Source organism: Gnatocerus cornutus, chromosome 7 (genome assembly GCF_029298725.1).
Source record: "Gnatocerus cornutus isolate USDA-ARS CGAHR chromosome 7, icGnaCorn1.1, whole genome shotgun sequence".
Taxonomy (NCBI): domain Eukaryota; kingdom Metazoa; phylum Arthropoda; class Insecta; order Coleoptera; family Tenebrionidae; genus Gnatocerus; species Gnatocerus cornutus.
Window position 1 is genome coordinate 17754849 of NC_142239.1, and position 13409 is coordinate 17768257.

General features: G+C 35.2%; 6 protein-coding genes and 2 long non-coding RNA genes across 9 annotated transcripts; 5 read left to right on the top strand and 3 right to left on the bottom strand.

Annotated features, from left to right (window-relative positions):
- The first annotated feature begins 272 nt into the window (after positions 1–272).
- On the top strand, positions 273–1261 carry crok (crooked). Its single transcript, XM_088040825.1, has 3 exons — positions 273–471; positions 617–775; positions 821–1261. The coding sequence occupies exons 1-3, from the start codon at positions 405–407 to the stop codon at positions 1045–1047; spliced, it is 453 nt and encodes a 150-aa protein (XP_087896951.1). The 5' UTR covers positions 273–404; the 3' UTR covers positions 1048–1261.
- Positions 1262–1290: 29 nt separating this feature from the next.
- LOC148171928 (UPAR/Ly6 domain-containing protein crok) lies at positions 1291–2175 on the bottom strand. Its single transcript, XM_088040824.1, has 3 exons — positions 1985–2175; positions 1657–1839; positions 1291–1610 (listed from the first exon to the last, which is right to left on the bottom strand). Exons 1-3 carry the CDS (start codon positions 2052–2054, stop codon positions 1402–1404), a joined length of 462 nt encoding a protein of 153 aa, XP_087896950.1. The 5' UTR covers positions 2055–2175; the 3' UTR covers positions 1291–1401.
- A 1047-nt stretch (positions 2176–3222) lies between these two features.
- Positions 3223–3745, top strand: LOC148171929 (uncharacterized). The gene is made up of 2 exons (XR_015770350.1): positions 3223–3397; positions 3453–3745. It is a non-coding gene; the product is annotated as an uncharacterized LOC148171929 (long non-coding RNA).
- Positions 3746–3796: 51 nt separating this feature from the next.
- Positions 3797–5418, top strand: LOC148171930 (uncharacterized). The gene is made up of 3 exons (XM_088040902.1): positions 3797–3928; positions 4811–5029; positions 5089–5418. Exons 1-3 carry the CDS (start codon positions 3874–3876, stop codon positions 5292–5294), a joined length of 480 nt encoding a protein of 159 aa, XP_087897028.1. The 5' UTR covers positions 3797–3873; the 3' UTR covers positions 5295–5418.
- Positions 5419–6226: 808 nt separating this feature from the next.
- Positions 6227–6684, bottom strand: LOC148171931 (uncharacterized). Its single transcript, XM_088041594.1, has 3 exons — positions 6633–6684; positions 6467–6586; positions 6227–6417 (listed from the first exon to the last, which is right to left on the bottom strand). The coding sequence occupies exons 1-3, from the start codon at positions 6679–6681 to the stop codon at positions 6227–6229; spliced, it is 360 nt and encodes a 119-aa protein (XP_087897720.1). The 5' UTR covers positions 6682–6684.
- A 2148-nt stretch (positions 6685–8832) lies between these two features.
- LOC148171932 (uncharacterized) lies at positions 8833–9485 on the bottom strand. Its single transcript, XM_088041755.1, has 3 exons — positions 9352–9485; positions 9145–9264; positions 8833–9092 (listed from the first exon to the last, which is right to left on the bottom strand). Exons 1-3 carry the CDS (start codon positions 9395–9397, stop codon positions 8887–8889), a joined length of 372 nt encoding a protein of 123 aa, XP_087897881.1. The 5' UTR covers positions 9398–9485; the 3' UTR covers positions 8833–8886.
- Positions 9486–11848: 2363 nt separating this feature from the next.
- Positions 11849–12435, top strand: LOC148171933 (uncharacterized). The gene is made up of 3 exons (XM_088041756.1): positions 11849–11982; positions 12029–12142; positions 12190–12435. Exons 1-3 carry the CDS (start codon positions 11934–11936, stop codon positions 12372–12374), a joined length of 348 nt encoding a protein of 115 aa, XP_087897882.1. The 5' UTR covers positions 11849–11933; the 3' UTR covers positions 12375–12435.
- Positions 12436–12518: 83 nt separating this feature from the next.
- LOC148171934 (uncharacterized) lies at positions 12519–13021 on the top strand. Of its 2 annotated transcripts, XR_015770452.1 has the most exons (3): positions 12522–12596; positions 12678–12754; positions 12812–13021. It is a non-coding gene; the product is annotated as an uncharacterized LOC148171934 (long non-coding RNA). The 2 variants fall into 2 exon arrangements; XR_015770453.1 differs by lacking the exon at positions 12678–12754 and having other exon boundaries at positions 12519–12596.
- Positions 13022–13409: the final 388 nt, after the last annotated feature.

The window sequence follows — 13409 nt, forward strand, 5'->3', positions numbered from 1 at the left end:
TAACAATAAGCGACGCCTAAATTTCAAAACAGAGTTCAGATTCCTTTTTTGTCTAAATTCATAAAGAGAATATTTTTCTGCTTTTATTTTCGCCGTTTTGTAATAAATTGTATTTTCTCCTTAATAACAAAGAAAAATCAATTTTCACTATCAATAATATAAAATAAAACAAATTTTCCTGCGTTACTCTTATTAATTTTTTTTATCTAAAACAACCCCTTGGACAAGAGCACAACTTCAAATTTAAATTTTCCGCTGTATCTAGGGACTTTTGTCTCTCCCACTCTGACAGATAACACCCTAACTAGACATCGCCTTCTTTTGATGACAAACAAACACACCTGCAATCAGCAATAACCCCCAAAATCCGTTATTTTAAATTAATTTCGGTCTTTCCCCACAAAATGCGGTTCATATCGGAGATTTCGTGCCTTCTAGTTGCCTTCATTATCTTCATTTTTATCCAAGACGGTGAGTTTAATTAATTAATAAATCAATTTAGGAATTAAAGAGTCGGAGCCTCGCCCTGTTGTGTTTTTTACGCGTTTTTAGACTCAGCAACTTTCGTTGTTGGGACCCTAATCGCCAAAAAATTGATTTGAGGTTATGTTTACAGGAGAGGCCATAAAATGCTGGGACTGCCGATCAGACGCTGACCCCAAATGCTCAGACCCTTTCGATAACACGACGTTTGCCATAACTGACTGTAAGACGCAGCATTTGGATTTTATGCCTAATGTGAAGGCTACAATGTGTAGGAAAATCAGGCAGAAATGTAAGAATTTTGATTTATTTTCTAAATTTCAACTTTTTATTTCAGTCCATGGGGTATGGAAATATATTCGTAGTTGTGCCTACTTAGGGGAGCCCGGAATCCAAGGAGATGAAAGATTTTGTTTGCTTAGAACAGGCACTTATAACATTTTTATGGAATATTGCACCTGTAACACCAAAGATGGGTGCAATGGGGGGCACAGAGTCACAGTCTCGCCGTTTATCATCGTTTCAACGATTGCGACAATTTTAATGTTGAAAATCATGCGATAACTTGATTTTTCAAAGGTGTATATATTTTTTATATTTTTTATAGTACAATTGTTTTTATTGTCGCATTTATGTAAGTGTAGTGGCAGTTTTGCCAACATGACGCCAGATCTGCATGACTTCAGACTTAATGATATTAACTTGGCTCCGTCCTTCTTGTATTTAAATTTTTCGAATATTTTTATAGTTATTGTTTTAATAAACATATTTGAGTATTTTTATTAGTTTAAAAACAAAATCCTGGGCTATTTAAATAAAAAGTTTATTAATTACATGTTATATAAAATTCGACGTGGACGGAATTATAAAAAAATTGTACAAATATCAACGAACGGCAAATAATGAGATTCCCAACAACTAAAAATAATTATAAACAAAAACAATAAATATAGGTAATAGCCCTATCGTTCCTTTCAATCTCGTGGAACCGTTACACTCATCAGCGGAGCAATAGCACTCCTCCCAATAAACCCCATTTTCATAAACCCCCCAATTACAGACACCTGTAACTCCAGTGTCCGCCACTGACGCACATCGCCTTATAACCTGTCTCCAGCGTCCATCCCCTGCAAAAACAACATTATTATAGCCCCCTCACTCCCGCAAACTTACAAATAAACCCTCTGGGGCTCTGCTGAGTCAACTTCATACAGAAAGACCCGGGCATATGACTATCCTCACTGTTACACTCCACCGCGATGTGATGAGTTTTATCGAATTTCCTGTAAGCCCCACAACTGTCTTCACCTTTAGGGTCTTGATCGGAGCTGCATTGGTAGCACCGGACAGCCCCCACTGGAAAAAACATAAAAATAAAGGCACGCCCATGTTTACAGTGGACCATTACAAACGTCAGGGGTTTAGTAATGACAACATGACGAGAAACGAATTGGATTACTGGAATTTAACCTAGTTGTCATAACAAAAAAGTGTCGCGTACCTGTCATTATATTGGTGGTGATGAAAAGGCAGATTGTGGCTGCGAGGACGGCTCCGTTGATCGTTGTCATGATTTTAAGGCACTTTTAAGTAATTAATTCGAATTAGAGGTTGAGTCAAACTGTCATCTTGTTTACGTAAAATGCGATGGTGGCGCCATCATAAGGAGTGGTGGCGGGAAATTTGAAAAATTAGGGAAAAGTTCTCTAATTAGATTCAAGTTGCTAAAATGTTTAGGAAAAGTGAGTCATCGTGGTAGTTTTTGGCACATTTACAACCAACGTATCTGAATTGAATGCTAACAATGCCATTATAATTGTTTACCCACACTAAAGGCAAGATTTAATTAAATAAGACTTATCAATGTGGAAAGAACTGATTAGTATAATGTTAAATACGTGCGGCAATTATTCCTCGTTATTGTTCGCTCAAATCGGTTTCAAGGTTTCAACGTTATTTCACACCGTCGTTTTTGCTAGAATTCTTTGATTTATAACAGTTAATAAAAGTTGTATTATGATTTCTAGTGCAGATGGAATTCCAAATGAAGCGAAGAAAAGCAGGTCATAGTTGGAAAGTTAAATTGAAGCTTTTGATAAGACACTGCTGCTTAAGAGTGAAACTTCCTCTTTTGGTATAATTTAGTGACACATTACCACACCTGCTTCCTCCGACACGTTGCGCCCATTTACTTATGCTGCGGTAAAAAACATCATCTAATGAATTAGACCTTGAACTAGTCCGGCACGAACCAACCCAAAACAATGCAAATACAATAACAAAATTACATTATTAAAACGTGATGAGAAAAAAACGCGAAGAAGAAAAGTTTGAGTTTTCGTGGTGTTTTACTAAAAGCAAAAGTAAACTTTTTTCAGTTTAATTTTATAGTCCCCTTGTGTATAAATATTTATATATCAATTGTTCACCTGTGCCATCTATGATGGTCATTTCATGCAGATCTGTATCAACAAGGTTGAAATAACGCGGACAGAATTTATTTTAGAACGAGTTTTCGGAACGCGGATAATTTGTGGCTAAAATGGCTGAGACAGTTTTTTCGTTCGAATCTCACGTTTCATTTCTCTAGATCTTTTAAGAATTTTAACTCAAGATAATCCAAAGAAGGACTTTCATGATTTCTATTTCTTTAGATAGTGTATCTACAAATCGAACACACTTTTCATGTCAAATACAAGATAATTGTACCTGTTTACTGGAAACAGCACAACTTTATTTCCACTTTTTGCGACCTTATAGATAATGGTTCAATTATAAATGTTATTCATATTCCAGGGACTGAATCACGATGACACATTAACTGAGATTTTTTCTGTTTTATAATATTCCACCTTGGCACATCCGTGAAATAATCCCAAGCCGTCTCTGAGCTCCAGACTCTGTTAATCTAAAGGTCAATTATTTAATCAGCAATTAGGCGAAGTAAAGTCAAATGAATTAACCCACAGGAGGAAAACGAGAAAATTCGATTATGTGTCCACCCTCAAAAAAAGGAACCTCGACCCTCTTATTCCGACATTGTTCCATATTAGTAGAAAAATGCAAACCGCAAATAAACGGGGCCACACTTCAAAAAAGAAAATGGGCTTGTTTTGAAGGTGAATTTTCTGATGATCGTAGAGCTATTTCCGTCATCCTAAATGATGAAACCTCTCCTTGTTTATATCTTTTCATAAAAATTCTCCCACGTCTTTTCGAATTTTCATTACAAGCTACCAGCATAATAATATTCCGACTGTGATCTAAGACAGGGAGGGGACGCCCAACAAGGGGGGCACCTTAAAACACGCCATCGGAGACCTTTCCTACTATTTGTCGAGTCGATTCCATCGTGTTTACATCGCGCAAATTTTGCAAAGTGAAGTGACGATGGTGTACTACGTTGGACTTTTCCTAACACTTCTCCTGGCGTTCGTGCAGAGCGGTAAGTTGGCGCCACAATGGCCCCCTCAGGGCCCACATCTCTCATTGTTATCTAATCAGTCATCCGTAATCAGTAATCAATCGGGCATTGTCATGTCAAAAAGTGTCCCAATTTAGTCGCATTGGTAGTACAACCGCGTCCATACCGTGAGGAACAGGATGTCTTGACTCTTAAGCGTGAGAGTCATGTTTATAAACAACACGTTACGTAAGCGGCCTTTAAAACCAGAAGGTGGAAAAAGATAGATGATGACTTTCTGTTGCGAAATACCTGTAATTAGAGTGGACCAAACAATCAGTCGCGGTGACAATGAGACGCAGATTTTCGAAAAAACGACGAGCGAGAAGGAGAGTTGTAGCGTCGCGTCCTGGGCACGCCCAAAGAGAGAGGCAGAAATGTTGTCTTTGAACTGTTTTCGTACTATTTGGACTATTTTTGCTGTTTTGGTGTCGTTTTTTGCTTTGCTAGCTCTGGAATCTTCGAGCGTTGGTGGATGACACACCTTAATTCCGTGAGAGAGAGATATGTAGTCGTGCGACTTGACTTTGGACTTCCAGTGGAAAATTTGCAGCCGCGTTTTTGCGACTATTTTCCAAAAAAACGGCCATTGTACAAACATAATTAAAAGGCTGCAACCTTGGGGCGCCGGTGTCTGCTGGACGCGCCCTAAAACGAATCGTATTCGCTTCGACACTTTGAAAGACTAAACTGGCAACTTCTAAAACATTTTTGAAAAATTTGAATTGAGTTGGTAGCCCTGGCTAATGACAGTTCTGCGATGGCAGTGCTACCAACATATTCAGTATTCAGATTGCTGGATTCCCCCAATAAAAACCAATCTTTGGAATTAGTGGTTTCAAGGTGACCATCGCGTTTTTGCAGGTTCGGCCCTGCGGTGCTGGTCGTGCTCCTCCGACCTGGACGCCAGCTGCCTGGACCCCTTCAACGTCACGAAGTTGACCCAACAGCGCAACTACTTCCAGCAGGTGAACTACAACAACCAGTACCAAAGAAACGACATGCCCATCTTAAGAGAATGTACCAACGATCTGGGTCAAATCTACAACCAAAGGCAAATGTGCGTAAAGCGCGTGATTAATGGTAAGTGAAAGTCGGCGATTTCTAAGCCTCTTTAATGTTTAAAAACGCGTTTTCTTCAGTGCCATACGGGAAGAAAATCATCACCAGAGAGTGCAAATCTGTGAGTACTAACCAAGCTGCTGGCACGTGCTCGGAACGTAGTAACAACATTGAATTCTGCGAATATTGCGACTATGACGGTTGTAATGGAGCTTCTGGAATGAAAGTTAATGTCTTGGGGGCGTTGGCGGTACCGAGCTTGTTGTTGTTCTTCCTGCGTCGATAATCGGAAATGTTGATTAGATGTACAAAAGAATGTTCACACTTAGAGTTAAGTTACGTAGTGAAGGTTACATGTAAATAGCAAGTAAGTTTTAACAGCAGTGAAAATAAAGTTGTTTTTTAAGGAATGTCGGAGTTTTATTATTGTACCTAAAAAAATAGTCACGGATTTGACCTGTGCGGTATTTTGGAACTATTCAACAAACGACGAGCGACTGTGGACTTTCCGGTCGAGTAGTTCCAAAAGAAGTTAAAACACATGAAATTATTGTTTTTCTCGTCATAACCTTGTGAAAAACAAATAGAAATACATATGTTGTCATTGGTGTGAATGAGTTTTTATATAACCTTGGACAAATGTTTATTGGGCCACAATTGTGGTCGATTCAGATGGAAAAGAAAAATTCCTCGTGTTTATTCAATCTTTAGCAACAGCACCAAAGAGTTTTCTCCCAAAATTTGTTTATCGTTTTATGAAGTGCCAATAAAGTTTTTAAGAAGAACACTTTTATAACTGTTTATAAAATATTTTATCATAATTTGTAACGTAAATATCACGAGAACAAAGTTAATTAATTTGATATAAGAGCGTCGTTAAAATGTTAATTATAAACACGCCCAGATGCGATGGCGCCAAAAAATTTCATCACAAAAAATCGATTTTTTTAAGTCAAGATAAATTAGGTGACTCTAAGAAGATCCGAGAAAATCTAACAGTGTGCGAAAACATTCTGAGAGAATAAACGATTCAAACTGAATAGAAAAGAAATAAGTAATAAGAATCCAAAAATTCCAGGATTCCAATAGAATCTAAGAGTTTAAGTTTAAATTACTTGTCAACACATTTTGGACGACTTTTTCTTTAAATTCTATCAAGTGCTACATATTTAAAATTGTCCTTTGCAAATCAGAAAAGAAAAATAATTAATATACTTCTTACATGTAGCTCAACAATAATTTAGTAAACGCTGCTAATAAAGCCATGTTGGCACCGAGAATCGACGGCGACGCTGCGTTGCACAAATCGGTTGTACAAGACGTACACTTCGACGTAGAAGGACAGTCTATTTCTTTTCCTTTCAGGGTAATCTGACATTTACGGATGGCAGTTCCCGGAATTTTGGAATCTGGAAATATAATTCCACTGCATTTTTTTTTAACAAAAAGAGGACTAACCTTTGGGGATTTCAGTAGTGCAATACGTTTCGTGGTTGTCGTTAAATTTCAAATTTCCACATTGTACAATTTTTTCCGGTGTGCAAGCGTCCCGGCAATAATAACATTTTAGAGCTTCACCTGGAAGAAGAATTGAAATGAAGAGAAAACTTGGAAAAGGACTTACATTGTAGCGAGAACGCCACGGTGACTATTAAAACTGTGAGATATTTCATGTTTAGAGTCTAAATGACAATGTCCGTGTTGTTCTTTGAGTTCAGTTATTAGCTAAAAAGGTCAGCAAATCCAATGGGATATCAGTCACGAATATGTGTATTTTATACTATTTAGGTATATTTTTAAATTGTATCAAGTTTGTAGTTAGAGTCACGCCTTTTGTCCAAGATAAGAAATTTTGAGAATTATTACAGAAAATCAAAAATATAGATCACTAAAAAAACACTTTTTAATATTGAAAGAATCTCAGTGCAATGAAAAAGTCATTTCTACGGTGGAATTGTCTACTTATTCCGAATTCGAAGCCCGTTTCATCAAGTCAGGGAATATTTGTAATTTTTTTTCGACACTTTTTTTTTGCTAAACAATTTAAAAAATCATGAAACTCTATAATACATCATTGGAAAGGTAAGTAAATGGGCTTTTCAACGAACTATAGAAGTCGCCGGAAGAGCTAATTTTTCCCAGGATATTTGAGAGAAACTTACGAAAATTTTAAAAATTAAACCGTTTTTAAAAACTTTTCGATACTTTTATGTGAAGAACTTTCAAATTGGTGTTTTGATTTTTTATTTTAATACGTCAATATAAAGGTTGAAATCTCTGCTTTCTAACGCGGTGTTAATCAAGTTATCATCTCTTGTTATTTAGAAGTTACATGACAAAGAATATGGAGTGGTTTTTAGAGAAAAAATCAATTTTTGCTAACTTTTGAAAATCTGTAAAATTTTTAATTTGAATGGTTACAAAATTGTTGTCTTTCAATAAATCTCGCATTTCTAAATGATTTCACTCCTCAGAATGGAAGATCATTAATACAAATTATGCAGCAACTGTTAAAAAGTTGTTGGTCGAGTTTTTTATAATTTAAGTGAATTAAAAAATTCTTTCGTATCAGTTTAATCAAATTTTTGACCTACATAAAATTCTCGTAAAAGTGATGATACTTTCATCGGTTACTGCCACCAAATTGTCCTTAAAAAAGTTAAGTAAAAGTATAAAAAATAAATTTTTAATGAAATCCAACTCCTCATTTTGTACTTTTCAATAAATTAACGAATATTTGTGTTTAATACTTACTCATTGTAATTTTTAATAAATACAGAAAAATTTCTTTCAAATATTTCGATCCTCTATTTTTTTTATGCATAGGCAAACCAAGAACGCCAGATCATTAAGACATTTTTTAAAACTTATTATTCTGCGTTGCGTTAGCATTAAAGTCTTTTTAAACTCGATATATTCCTAGAAAGTAAATTTTTTTAAGCAATAGCATTAATTTTTCTATGAAATCGTCAAAAAATTAAAAAAAAGTTGTAATTTTTTGAAAAATTGTTTAATGCATTTTGTCCTGTAACTTCTAAACAATAAGAGATAACAATGCATTTGTTAAAGCATCAAAAAGACAAAATCTCAATCTTTTTAGTGATACATTACAATAAAAAATCGATGTAAGAATTCTTAAGTTATATGCAAAATTGAAGATGAAAATCACTAAAAGCAGCGTTTTTTTATGAGATTAGAACAGCTTTTCGCGAATTTAAAGAAAATTACTTACCCTAGCGATGAGTTTTATAGGTCGTTGGAAAGCTTATTGAATTGGCTTTCTAAAACATTGTTGAACAATCTTATAACTTTGCAAGTTTTCAAGAAAAAAAAAGAAAATAAATTTTTGTATGGTAGAACCTAAAAAATATTTTTTAAGAATATCTCTGACACCGGACTTGATGGAGCAAAACGGAATTCAGATTTAAACTCAAAAAGACATTCACTCTTTAAAAATTAACAATCAATTTTCAGAGAATATGAAAATTAAGATATTTAAGCCTGCAAAACTGAAATTGTACGAATCTAGCACATAAAATCTAACAATGACACATAAAATTGTTGCCACATAATTAATCACTCGATATCATAATCTCAAATATAGTTTTATGGGTAAATGGCAATAAATCGCGAAATGGTAGAATTATTAAAAAAATTTATTCACAACAATACAGTGCTACAGTGCCACAAAACACAACTATATAAAGTGTTGCCTACTTCACATTCCTTCGAACGCAAACACACCTATAATGTTTCCTCTTTGACCTCCTTTAATTAGCATTGAGTCACAAGTCAACTGAATTAAACCCAAAACGCAATACCACTCAATTTCATAACAATATATTTACAAAATCAAATAAACAAAAGGTACAAAGTGTTCAACAACAAAAAAATCGCGACATCACCAGCGCCAGCATTAAAAAGTAAAAATTCGTCGTCATTTTAAACCCGGAATTGCAAAAATCACTGTTACATTGCAGACACTGTATTGTATCCCCGCTGGGTAAATCCGTGCACTTAAAAGGCGTCGATTTTTCCTGGACGGCACACTTTTTAATAGTCATGGAATCGGCGGTACCACCCGCTAAAAATCAAATTTAAAGAGCTGTTTTTTTTCCGGGGGCTCCCACACTTACTCCGGATTTTCTGGGTAAGACAGAGACTGATTTGCGTCTCTGGATCCACATTTTTGCAGGTTTCTTTAACAGTGGACGCCGTCTCGCAACCATTGCATTTGTAACACTTCAGGGCCGATCCTTGAACAAAGAAATTACACGCACTTTCCGCCAAAATGGCGATGTAAACAACAGGTGTTATGTAAGGTGGTTCCAGGTGTTACGTACCTGAATGGACGACGAGTAAAACTGTTACCAAAAGTACGCTTTTCATCGTGCGCTTTTCCGACGACTGTAAACAAAGCACTGACTTCCTGGTTCTCGAGAGTTGAGGCACTGAAGAGTGTTGCGGTCAGAAGTACAAGGTCACATGGTACACGGTGGACACCGCCTGAAATTCTGATGGGTTACGCTGAGAGTTACGTTTTTGCGTTTTAATAAGACCGAAACGTTGTTTGCACCTGAGGAAATGGACACAGAAGGAAGGGGAATTATGTAATGGTGGAAATGTCAGTTGGCGATGTTGATCACCTTCAGGAGGTTCCACGCAATGAAATGTAAAACGTAATTATAGTAATGGGGGCCCGGCCTTAGAAAAGTCGATTGAATGAGGGAGGGTTGAGTTTATGGCGTGATGTGGGTTTGTATTGATCAGGGCGAAGAAATGGGAATTTGTATTACTGTTGGGGATAAAAAATGTCACGGCTTTTGGTGATTAACAGAGCGAGAATTAGAGTGTTTGGGAATAATAGAATTTAGCCTGTGGGGGGCCGATTGGTACATAGGCGTTCTGCACCAGTTATTGTGGAAATGCTGAAGTAGTGGCTGGAAAGTGATCATCAACAAATAACTCGTCCTTTAATTTTGTAATTAATTATCAAATTGGATTTATTTAATTAGATTTATTAGATTTTCCCCGTCTATCGTAGCCGAGCCAGGTTCTTCAATGTCAGGTTTAATAAAATAACACTAGTCAACAAATTTTGAAATGAGCTTCTTATTCCGAATCTGCTCCGTCAGGTCCGGATTCAGAGTTATTCTGAAGAAGTTATTTTTTTGGACTACTGTATGAAAATTGATTTTCATAATTTTTTCTTGAAAACTTGCAAAGTTATGGGATTGCTCTTCAGCGTTTTGGAAAGCCAATTAAATAGGCTTTCTAAGACCCATAAAACTCATCGCTAGTAACTACTTCCCGTGATATTTTTGAAAAACTGATGTCATGTCCCAAAATAAAGCGTTCTTTTTAGTGATTATCATATGCAATTTTACATATAACTCAAGAATTATTACATCGATGTTTTATTGTAATGCATCAGTGAAAAGGTTGAGCTCTTGCCTTTTTGACACCGTGACAACGCATTGATATCTCTTATTGTTTAGAAGTTACAGGACAAAAAGCATTGAACAGTTTTTCAAAAAAATAAAAATTTTTAAATTTTTTCTCACTTTCATAAAAAAATCAAAGCCATTGCTTAAAAAATACTAATTTGTAGACCCACATTGAAATTTATAATGACTTTAATGCAAACACAGCGCAGAACAATACATTTTAGAAAACTTCTTGATGATAAAGAGATTTCAGTTTGCTTATGAACCAAAAAAATTAGAAGGTGGAAATCTTTGAAAGAAATTGTTCAGTTTCTTTTGGAAAACACAATAAGTAACTATTAAACACAAATACTCGCAAATATGTTGGAAAATTAGCACAACATGATTTTATCTGGGGTGAAAAAATGATCAAAATTGGTACAAAATCGTCTTGAAATTCATTTAAATTATAAAAAACTCGACCAACAACAGTTGCTGCAAATTTTTTATGTATGATGATCCATTCTGACCAATGAAATCATTTAGAAACGCGAGATTTATTGGAAAACTACAATTTTGTGGGTATTGATATTGAAATTTTTACAAAATCTTCGAAAGTTAACAATACTTAATTTGTGTAAAAAACACTTTATATTCTTTGTCATGTAACTTCTAAATGGCAAGAGATAATAAATTGTTTAACACCGCTTTAGAAAGCAGAGATCTCAACCTTTATAATGACGTATCACAATAAAAAATCAAAATACTAATTTAGAAGTTCTATGCAAAAAAAATATCCAAAAGTGTAAAACCTTTCGTTTTTCGAAATTTTCATAAGTTTTTCTCAAATACCTTGGCAAAGACTTCGATAGTTCGTTGGGAAGCTTATTCAATAACCTTTTCATTGATTTTCATTGAAGTTTTTAAGCTAAATTGAAAAAAATAAACAAAAGTAAACGAGGGATAAAATTATTTTACAAATATCTCTGAGTCCTGACCTGAGCAAAACGGGCTTCGGATTTAGAATCAGGAAGTATTTCCACTTGAGAAATAACTTTCAACGGCTTCAATACAAAAATCGTTCAAAATTTGTTGACTAGTGTAATCTAAAAATTCTTAGAACTCTTTAGAATTATGTAGTCTTCATCGGATTCAGGAGTTCTTGACATTTTGAAGATTGATTAAGTCTGTTTAGACTTTCGGAAATCTATTGGAGTCTTTAGGGACTCAAGAATATGCAGGAAATTGTCAACTTTGAAATTCTTAAAAATTGCTAATCGCTAAGAGACTCCCTGCATAAAATCTTCGGGTTCGGCAGAATTCTTATCTTGGTACAAAACTTGACCCCTCACCCCAATTACGAACTTGATAAAATGTTAAAAAATGTAAATATAAAATAAACATATTCGTGACTGCTGATATCCCATTGGATTTGTGACCCTTTTAACTATTAACAAAACTCAAAGAGCAACACGTACATTGTCAATTACACTTCAAACATGAAACGTCTCACAGTTTTAATATTTACAGTGGCATTCTCGCTACAATGTAAGTAATCTTCCAAGTTTTCTCTTCATTTCAATTGTTCTTCTAGGTGAAGCCCTAAAATGTTATTATTGTCGAGACGCCTGCAAAGCAGAACAAACTATACAATGTGGATCTGCAACTGGAAATTACGAATCTGTTTGTATCACTGAAATCCCCAAAGGTTGGTACACTTTTTATTAAAAAAAGGCAGTAGAACCATGTTTCCAGATTCTAAAATTCCCGGAATTGCCATCCGTAGATGTCATATCGCCACGAAAGGAAAAGAAATAGAATGTCCTCCTACCTCGAATTGTGCGTCTTGTAAAACCGATTTGTGCAACGCAGCGCCTGTTGTTGGTGCCAACATGGCCTTAATGGGAGCCATTACTATATTATTGTTGCATTACATGTAAAAAAAACTATCAATTATTTCTTTATTGCAGGTAGCAATTCAATAAAATTCCATAAAATTCTTATGTTGGTACAAACCTGACTCCTGACCCCAAAAGCGAACTTGATAAGATTTGAAAAAAAAACATATAAACATCTGCTGAGTGTTGAAACTAGTAATTTGACTTTAAACATGAAATGGCTCATAGTTATAATTATTGTAGCAGTGGCGTTCTCGCTACAATGTAAGTGTCTAATTTTCTTTCCATTTCAATTCTTCTTGTAGGCGAAGTTCTAAAATATTACTAATGCCGGGAGTCCTGCAGGGTTGAAAGAAGCACACAGCACACAATGTCCATCTATTGTAATTGATGACGCTCACGAATTTGTTTGCGCTATTGAAGTCTCTGAATCTTAGTACTCTTTTTTAATTAAACAAGCAATAAAACTATGTTTCCAGTTGGTAAAATTACCGGAACTGCCATCCGCAATTGTGCACTCGTCGAGAAAGGACAAGAAGTACCATGTTCTACCTCGAAGTGTTCTTCTTGTAAAACGGATCTGTGCAACGTAGGGTCGTCTCTCAGTACCAACGCAACTTAAATTACGTATTACCAGATGAAATGATTTGTTTTTACGAAGGAATCTTATTAAATATTATAATATGACAGCTCTTCAGGCCTTGTAGGCTCATCGCAACTTTTCCCCAATTCGTCAGCCATCTTTTCCTTGGACGACCTCTTTTTTTTCTCCAACCAGTTTTTTCTTCCAGACATTTTTTGTGACTTTCTGATCGAACATTAGCATGATAGGTTTTAACCAGCTTTTTCTTTGTGCTCTTATTTTCTGGCTAATCCTTTTTTTTTAACAGGATTTGTAATTTGGCACACTCAATAATAATGTCAAAGACACTTCGCTCTCAAAATTTCATTGCCATAGAGACAAAATTACTAAAATTACAGATTTTCATAAAAAAAGTTCGAAATTTTGCTTCACCACCAAACTAAAAATTTCTATTATTTGTCTTTCATTTCCAAAATATTTGTAATTTGGCACAC

Coding starts and splice junctions, on each gene's coding strand:
- crok (XM_088040825.1), top strand. CDS start 405: ATGCGGTTCATATCGGAGATTTCGTGCCTTCTAGTTGCCTTCATTATC. Junction 472..616: donor CTTCATTTTTATCCAAGACG/GTGAGTTTAATT, acceptor TTATGTTTACAG/GAGAGGCCATAAAATGCTGG. Junction 776..820: donor TAGGAAAATCAGGCAGAAAT/GTAAGAATTTTG, acceptor TTTTTATTTCAG/TCCATGGGGTATGGAAATAT.
- LOC148171928 (XM_088040824.1), bottom strand. CDS start 2,054: ATGACAACGATCAACGGAGCCGTCCTCGCAGCCACAATCTGCCTTTTC. Junction 1,840..1,984: donor CACCACCAATATAATGACAG/GTACGCGACACT, acceptor TGTTTTTTCCAG/TGGGGGCTGTCCGGTGCTAC. Junction 1,611..1,656: donor GAGCCCCAGAGGGTTTATTT/GTAAGTTTGCGG, acceptor TTGTTTTTGCAG/GGGATGGACGCTGGAGACAG.
- LOC148171930 (XM_088040902.1), top strand. CDS start 3,874: ATGGTGTACTACGTTGGACTTTTCCTAACACTTCTCCTGGCGTTCGTG. Junction 3,929..4,810: donor CCTGGCGTTCGTGCAGAGCG/GTAAGTTGGCGC, acceptor GCGTTTTTGCAG/GTTCGGCCCTGCGGTGCTGG. Junction 5,030..5,088: donor CGTAAAGCGCGTGATTAATG/GTAAGTGAAAGT, acceptor CGTTTTCTTCAG/TGCCATACGGGAAGAAAATC.
- LOC148171931 (XM_088041594.1), bottom strand. CDS start 6,681: ATGAAATATCTCACAGTTTTAATAGTCACCGTGGCGTTCTCGCTACAA. Junction 6,587..6,632: donor CGTGGCGTTCTCGCTACAAT/GTAAGTCCTTTT, acceptor TTCTTCTTCCAG/GTGAAGCTCTAAAATGTTAT. Junction 6,418..6,466: donor CACTACTGAAATCCCCAAAG/GTTAGTCCTCTT, acceptor TTATATTTCCAG/ATTCCAAAATTCCGGGAACT.
- LOC148171932 (XM_088041755.1), bottom strand. CDS start 9,397: ATGAAAAGCGTACTTTTGGTAACAGTTTTACTCGTCGTCCATTCAG. Junction 9,265..9,351: donor TTTACTCGTCGTCCATTCAG/GTACGTAACACC, acceptor TCTTTGTTCAAG/GATCGGCCCTGAAGTGTTAC. Junction 9,093..9,144: donor TCTTACCCAGAAAATCCGGA/GTAAGTGTGGGA, acceptor TTTGATTTTTAG/CGGGTGGTACCGCCGATTCC.
- LOC148171933 (XM_088041756.1), top strand. CDS start 11,934: ATGAAACGTCTCACAGTTTTAATATTTACAGTGGCATTCTCGCTACAA. Junction 11,983..12,028: donor AGTGGCATTCTCGCTACAAT/GTAAGTAATCTT, acceptor TTGTTCTTCTAG/GTGAAGCCCTAAAATGTTAT. Junction 12,143..12,189: donor TATCACTGAAATCCCCAAAG/GTTGGTACACTT, acceptor CCATGTTTCCAG/ATTCTAAAATTCCCGGAATT.